Source organism: Ichthyophthirius multifiliis (genome assembly GCF_000220395.1).
Source record: "Ichthyophthirius multifiliis unplaced genomic scaffold scaff_1120509251324, whole genome shotgun sequence".
In the NCBI taxonomy this organism is placed as follows: domain Eukaryota; phylum Ciliophora; class Oligohymenophorea; order Hymenostomatida; genus Ichthyophthirius; species Ichthyophthirius multifiliis.
In genome coordinates, this window is record NW_004085985.1 from 58,834 (window position 1) to 66,635 (window position 7,802).

Genomic DNA, 7,802 nt, shown 5'->3' on the forward strand with positions numbered 1-7,802 from the left:
AAAATATTAATATAATTAATTTTCCTTTTTACATTTTATTATTGATTAATAGACGGATATTAAGAAATTTTTAAAACTCTTTTTTTATTAAATAATATTTCATCTTTTCTCTAAAATACTATATATTTTTCAGAAGTAAATCTTCCGGCTTTAGAGAACATTCCTAAACCTTATGGATCGTGTTAATCTGTAACAAAAGCCATATTTTATTTTTTTTGCGTTTTTTTTTTATTTTTTTTGTGTTTTTTTATATTTTAATAATAAAATAAAGTAGATTTATAATTATTATTAATTTTTTCGGGTAATTTTTATTTTAAAGTATTTTTGTATCAAAAAATAAAAATTAGAAACATATTTTTATAATAATTTTTATTTTTATTATACTAAATAATATAAAATGAATGAATATATATAATAATGTTTAAAAACATAATATATATATGAATATATATATATGTATATATATATATATATATATATAATATATAAATATATAATATATATATATTTCAATATATTTTTCATGCATTTTGTTTGTCTTTTTCATAATTATTTTATACTTGATCTGATTTTTTTTAAATAATTTCTCAATTTCACTATATTTTTTTAAAAATAAAAAATATAAAATTTATATTATAAAAAAATCTATTAATTATATATTTTATTATATTAATATTAAAATTTTTATTATATAACAATTTTAAAATAAATAATTATTTTTTAATCTAATAAAATTTATTAAAAAATGATTTTAAGGAAACAAAGAATACATGAAACTGGAAAATCAAACATAGATTTTAGGTTTTTTTTTTATGAAAAATAAAATAAATAATAAAAAAAAAGATCACATGAGCATTTACCTTCAATTTTAGTTGAAAGAATTGACTATTTATCTACAGCAAAATCTCGTAAACAGAAGTTACAAAATACAGATAATATTTCTAAAAAATTATTTTGTGACACCAATTAATCCACAATAAAATTAAAAACATAACAATTTATTCCCAGACATTCAAAATTAGACTAAAAATAACTTCGAAAACCAGTATATACAGGTGAATCAAACGCCATATTGTCTACTTAAACCCATCGAAAGGCACAGACAATACAAAAAGATGAATAATTAACTGAAAATATACATAATGTAACCAAAAAAAAAGAGCAAAAATTAGAAAAGGACAAATCTGATGCCTTAGTTAATGAAAAACACGACAAAAATGCTACTGCAATTGCCGAAACATAATTCGTAGGATTTGATCAATATAATAAATAAACACTAGAAGGAAAAGTTGATTTAGAAAAAGTTAGAGAAATAAGAAGAGTTATAAGAAGAAGATATGCAAATAGAACACATTTTTAAAAAATTTTTAATTAATGGGATTATAACTCTTTAGGTATATTTAATATAAATAAAGATTATATATATATATATGTAATTTTTTAAAAAGGATGTATTAAACCATAAAATGCGTATGAAATGATAAAAAAATTAGGAATAAATATTAATTTTGATGAATGTAGGGTATTAATAGCTAGTTCTGATTAAGATTAAAGCGGTGATTTAAATTTAAATGAATTTATGGACCTTATATTTAATAGTAATGATACTTTAAATGTAAATTTAAAATCTCTTCCAGTACTTTCTGAAGAAGAATATGCTATTTCGACAGCTGAAAATGTAGTCAATAAATTAACATAAGACGCAATTAAAACTAGACAGGAAAGACATAAAAATTAACTAAATTTAATTTTATAGAATAAACTTTCTTTTATTAAAACTTATACTTTTTCAGAAGATAGTCTATAATAAGGATTTGTTTCTTATTAAAAGTTTAAGGATATTATAAAAAAATTAGCTATACCTGAAACAGTGTTGAATAAAGATGATGTCGAATCGTTATTTCTTAGACATAAAATAGATAAAAATTTATTTAATTATAGGGAATTTATTGAATATTTAAGAAATTATAAATTTGTTCCAGAAGATATATACGTATTAAATATTTTTATATATTATATTAATATATATTATATATAATATATATATATATATATATATATATATATATATATATTTAGGTTGATCCGTCTTTAACTGAATAAAAAAAAGGTGAAAAAACAAAATTATTAACACTTTTTAATTACGAAGAAAATAATAAAATAAATGTTTTTGATAATACAAATGTCAATTCATGGCATTTGGATTGTATAAGAAATTCTGCTACAAAGGTTTTTAGAATTATTGAAAGATATATAAGTAATAAAGAAAGTTTTGATGAATATTTAATGTAATAAATTAATATTTAGGATAAAAATTAATTCTAAAAAGAATAAATTTCAAAAAAAAATTTAACAAAAGCTATTTAAAATTTACTTTTGAATGTAGGGGATAATGAAATAAAAAAGGAAGAAGTGGAAGCTTTTTTATCTATTTTTCTATATAATAAACATGACCATACACATGCTAAAGATATATCTACAGCTATATTTGAGTAAATATAATCACATAAATATATATATAATTGTTTTTTTTATTAGTGAATCAAATAGATAATGGTATAAAAAATTAGCTTAAAAACCAAATAAACCTCCTCCTCCACCTTAAGTTTTATATCATGATGAGTTTAAAGAAACAAATGAAAAAAATATGGAAATGTCTTATATATAATAATAATAAGAATAGTTTTAATAATATTCTGGTTTAGTTAGGAAATCTACTGGACTTTTTTATCCGAAAAATTTAAACTTGATTTTAGAAAAATTTGAAAATTAAATTTTTTGTGGAACTTAAAAAGCTTATGAAATTTTCAAAAAATTTGATGTGGATAAAGATGGTTATTTTTTAAAAATAAAAAATTATATTAAGTTTATTTATATTTATTTTAAAGGTTATGTATCCTAAAAAGATATTATTAATAAAATAAAAGAACTTAATTTACTTTAAAATAATGAAATTTAACCTTTTATTTAATACTTGGATCCTGATAATAAAGGTTATGTCAATTTTAATTAATTTAGTTCAAAAATAAGGGTTGGAATGTCTAATAATGATGAAATGGGAAAATAATTGGTTATTCCTTTACATCACCTTGTAAAGAATAATTATAAGATATATAAAATATAATAGCTAATATTTAACCTAAAATTAATGAACTTAAAAAACCATATCAATCATAAGAAAGTTATTTTTTATTAATTTTGTTTTTAATTTTATTTGTATATAAATTTTATTAAGATACATAAAGATATAATAGATTTACTTCTACTCCTGCTATAGGAAATACTTTCAAAAATTTTTAGGCACCAGAAAATAGTCCAATGTATATGTGTAACCAAGTAATTTTTTTTAAATATTATAAATATATATAAATTATGTAATATTAAAAGGTTTTTTTTTATATAAAAAAAAAAAAAAAAATATATAAAAGGATAGATTTGCAAAAGATTTTAATCATAGAGTTTAATTTTAGAAAGATGAATTTTAGAAAAAAAAAAAATATGAAATTGGAAGAATTTTAAAAATTAAAGAAAATCATAATAAATAATTAGAAAAAATTGAATAATAAAATTAAATTGATAGTATTAAAAATGAAAATAAAATAAAATCTAAAGGTTTATGTCAATGGACATATGAACATGTAAATTTAATATATAAATAAATAATTATATATATGTATATATAAATATATATAAATATATATATATATATATATATATATATATATTTTTATACATTTTTTTTTTATTTTATAAATTATAGCGTTGTCATTTATTAAATAGTTGGTAATGATTATTTACTATATCATATTTTTTTTATTCTATTTTTAAATATTTATTTATATATTTTAAAAAACTTTTTTTTTTTAATATATATTTAAATAATAAATTATATTATTAAAAAATTTTTATTAATATAGTTTACTAATTTTAAAAATAATAATAATAATATAGTTAAAATTAAGTCTTTTATATTTTATTTATATTTCTATATAATAATTAAATAAAAGTCTTTAAAATTATTATATTTATTCATTTAATATTTTTATTCCTATTTTTTTTTTATAAATAAATAAAAAATTATATTTTAAATGTCAAAAAATAATAAAACAGGAAAAAAGCCTCCAGGCGTTACAAGTAATAAACGAATATATTTTTATTTAAAAAAATATAGAAAAATATTAGCAATATTATTTAAAAATATTAAAAAAAATAAGAAAATGAATAAGACGCAAGAAACGCAGCAGATAAAGTAAATGATAATGAAAGTGAAGAATATAAGGTAAATTTAATTAATTTATTTTTTTTAATAATAAACTAATATTTATATAAATATATATAGAAAGCAATGAGAAAAGAAATAAGATCTTTAAATGATATTTATGAAGAAGAAAAAAAACTGCTTGCATTTTATTAATAAGAGAGAGAAAAAATTAATTACAATTGGATTATTTCAAAAAAGGAATTAGAAGATAAAAAAAGTGAACTTATTAATAAAGAAAGAGAATTATAAGATTTAAATGAAAATCATTTTATGACTTTGAATGTTTATAAATAAAAGTTTTATTTTATAATAAAAAAAAAATATAATAAAAATAATATATTTAATAAATATTTTTTTTTTTTTAAAAAAAAAAAAAGAATAAAACATTTACTGTTTCAAAATTAAGATTAATAAAGTGAATTAAAAAAAGACGTAGAAATAACTCTTAAATAATTAGAAGACTAACATAGAATTAAATCCAGAGAATTAAAAACTGATGTTAGAGCATTAAAAGTCATGGTAATTAATTAATTATTAATATATGTTTATATTTTAAAAAAATAAAGAAAAAAGAATAAGAAATTTCTCATAATGACTATATTTTTGCTTTAAAATAAGATCATGATAAATAAAAAACATTATTAAGATAAGGTATATATATATATATATATAAATATATTTAAATAAAATAAGAATATGAAAGATCAATAAATGACATAAAAAAGAAATATGACTTGAAAATGTTTAATTTAACAAAGGAGATGGAAGAAGCTCGTGCAGCTTAAATAAAGCTTTTGGAAGATAATAAAAACTAAAAAATAGCTGAATTAATAAAAGAGCATACTGTAAAATATAATGACATAAAGAATTATTATTCAGAAATAACTGCCACTAACCTAGACTATAGAAAAACTTTAAAAGGTGAAATAAAGGAACTCTAAAGATAAGAAGAGGAATGTAAAAAAATCCTTTAATAAACAGAAAAAGGGTCAAGGGAATTAAGTGAACCTTTATAAGCATTAGAAATAGAAATTGAATAATTATTAAAATAATAAGTGGAATAAGAAAAAATAATAAAAGAAAAAGAAGATTTGAAAAAATAAATAGAAATTCATGAAACATTATTTAGAAAACTCGAATATGAATATGAAGTAAAGTTATAATAGTTTAATTATTTAGAAAGAGAAAGAAATGCATTGCATTAAAAATTAAATCAAACAGTTTATGAAATACATTAAAAAGCTGGACTTGAAAATCTAATTTTAGAAAAGAAAAATGCAAATCTAAGGGAAGATTTAGAAATTAAAGATTTGGAAATACATTCTACATTATAATAAGCTAATATAGACCCTAATTCTCTAGGTAATATATGTATATATATATATATATATATATATTTATATTTATATTTATATATAATTATATTTTTTTAACTTAAGGATCTATTACTAAAAGTTTAGAAGAAGCTGAATAACTCAAAAATGATCTTATTTAAGAATTATAATTGTAACTTAAATAAATAAGAAAAGCACATTCTCATATGGTAAAGGCTTATGAAGGAAAATTATCTGAATTCGTTATCCCAGTTGAGGAATTAGGATTTGATCCGTTGGTTCCTACTAATACTGATTGATTTTTATATATATATATATAAATAGTAAATTTAATTTTTTTTATTTTTATAAATTTACTTTTTTTTATTAAAAAATGAATATATGTTTATATATTATAAATTTTAAATTTTTTTCAATTAAAATAAAATTAAAAAGAAATAAAACTAATTTTAATTTTATTTTAAAACAAAAGAAGGAAAAAAAAAATTAATATTTAAATTTTATTTAAAAAAAATAAAAATAAAAATAAAAATAAAAAGAACAAGAACAAGAAAAAAAAAAAAAATTAATTTTTATTTATAAAAAACACTAAAAAATATAAACAATAAAAATAAAATAAAATTTATTTTAAAATAATTAAAAACTAATATTAATATATTATAAAAAAAAGACATTTATTTATTTTCTAAACTTAAATTTATAAAATTACAAATTCGACATATAATATATATAAAGGGTGGCGTTTAATTTAATATATGTTTTATATATTATTTATTATATAATTATTATTATGGGGGGGGGGGTTATTTCTTATATTTTTGAAATGTATTGTAAAAAAAGTACCTCAATTGGCTTATTCTTCTTCATCAAATTCACCTTCTTCTTCAGCAGTAGCATCTTAATATTATTAATATTCAGAGACGAGATCGTTCATATTAGATTCAGCTTCAGTGAATTCCATTTCGTCCATACCTTCACCAGTATACCAATGTAAGAAAGCTTTTCTTCTGAACATAGCAGTGAATTATTCAGCAACTCTCTTAAACATTTCTTAAATAGCAGTTGAGTTTCCTACAAAAGTGACAGCCATTTTTAAACCTTTAGGAGGGATATCACAAATAGAAGATTTAATATTATTAGGAATCCATTCTACAAAATAAGAAGAGTTTTTATTTTAAACATTGAGCATTTATTCATCAACTTCTTTAGTGGACATTCTTCCTCTAAATAAGGCTGAAGCGGTCAAATATCTTCCGTGTCTAGGATCTGCAGCGCACATCATATTTTTAGCATCGAACATTTATTAGGTTAATTCAGGGACAGTTAAAGCTCTATATTATTAAGATCCTCTAGAAGTCAAAGGAGCGAAACCTATCATAAAGAAGTGCAATCTAGGGAAAGGAATTAAGTTTACAGCTAACTTTCTTAAATCAGAGTTCAATTAACCAGGGAATCTTAAACAACAGGTAACTCCGGACATAGCAGCAGAAACTAAGTGATTTAAATCTCCATAGGTGGGTGTGGTTAATTTCAAAGTTCTGAAACAGATATCATAGAGAGCTTCATTGTCAATAACCATACATTCATCAGCGTTTTCGACGAGTTAATGTACAGATAATGTAGCATTGTAGGGTTCTACGACTGTATCAGATACTTTAGGTGAAGGTACAACGGAGAAAGTTTCCATAATTCTATCAGGATATTCTTCTCTGACCTTAGAAATAAGTAAAGTTCCCATACCAGAACCAGTACCACCTCCCAAAGAGTGGGTAATTTAGAAACCTTGTAAACAATCACATCCTTCAGCTTCTTTTCTAACAACATCTAATACTGAATCAATCAATTCAGCACCTTCAGTGTAATGACCTTTAGCCCAATTGTTACCAGCACCAGTTTAACCAAAAACGAAGTTATCAGGTCTGAAAAGTTAACCAAAAGGTCCAGCTCTTACAGAGTCCATGGTACCAGGTTCTAAGTCCATAAGAATAGCTCTAGGGACGTATCTTCCTCCAGTTGCTTCGTTGTAATAAACATTGATTCTTTCGAGTTATAAGTCAGAATCTCCGTGATAGGTTCCGGTTGGGTCAATTCCGTGTTCATCGGATATTACTTCCCAAAATTTGGCACCAATTTAGTTACCGCATTAACCTCCTTATACGTGAACGATTTCTCTCATTTTTTTTATTATTTTTTTTTTTTTTTTTTAT

The 7,802-nt window shown here is 20.1% G+C and overlaps 2 protein-coding genes across 2 annotated transcripts, besides 12 other annotated features; one reads left to right on the forward strand and one right to left on the reverse strand. All coding sequences in view use genetic code 6, as the record gives it.

Annotated features, from left to right (window-relative positions):
• The first annotated feature begins 204 nt into the window (after window positions 1-204).
• Window positions 205-249: a microsatellite.
• Window positions 210-249: a microsatellite.
• A 183-nt stretch (window positions 250-432) lies between these two features.
• Window positions 433-508: a microsatellite.
• Window positions 509-810: 302 nt separating this feature from the next.
• On the forward strand, window positions 811-5,894 carry IMG5_182100 (hypothetical protein; the record flags this gene model as incomplete). The annotated part of the gene is made up of 14 exons (XM_004027459.1): window positions 811-1,394; window positions 1,449-1,993; window positions 2,080-2,492; window positions 2,539-2,834; window positions 3,236-3,336; window positions 3,613-3,638; window positions 3,761-3,783; window positions 4,111-4,134; window positions 4,215-4,279; window positions 4,340-4,557; window positions 4,639-4,780; window positions 4,828-4,912; window positions 4,955-5,623; window positions 5,701-5,894. The coding sequence occupies exons 2-14, from the start codon at window positions 1,478-1,480 to the stop codon at window positions 5,892-5,894; spliced, it is 2,772 nt and encodes a 923-aa protein (XP_004027508.1). The 5' UTR covers window positions 811-1,394; window positions 1,449-1,477.
• Window positions 1,998-2,078: a microsatellite.
• Window positions 2,008-2,075: a microsatellite.
• Window positions 3,648-3,725: a microsatellite.
• Window positions 4,470-4,508: a microsatellite.
• Window positions 5,627-5,679: a microsatellite.
• Window positions 5,634-5,686: a microsatellite.
• Window positions 5,636-5,688: a microsatellite.
• Window positions 5,638-5,688: a microsatellite.
• A 210-nt stretch (window positions 5,895-6,104) lies between the features above and the next one.
• Window positions 6,105-6,133: a microsatellite.
• Window positions 6,134-6,275: 142 nt separating this feature from the next.
• IMG5_182110 (tubulin beta, putative) lies at window positions 6,276-7,771 on the reverse strand (the record flags this gene model as incomplete). Its single annotated transcript, XM_004027460.1, has 1 exon — window positions 6,276-7,771. The coding sequence occupies one exon, from the start codon at window positions 7,769-7,771 to the stop codon at window positions 6,440-6,442; it is 1,332 nt and encodes a 443-aa protein (XP_004027509.1). The 3' UTR covers window positions 6,276-6,439.
• Between the last annotated feature and the right edge of the window lie 31 nt (window positions 7,772-7,802).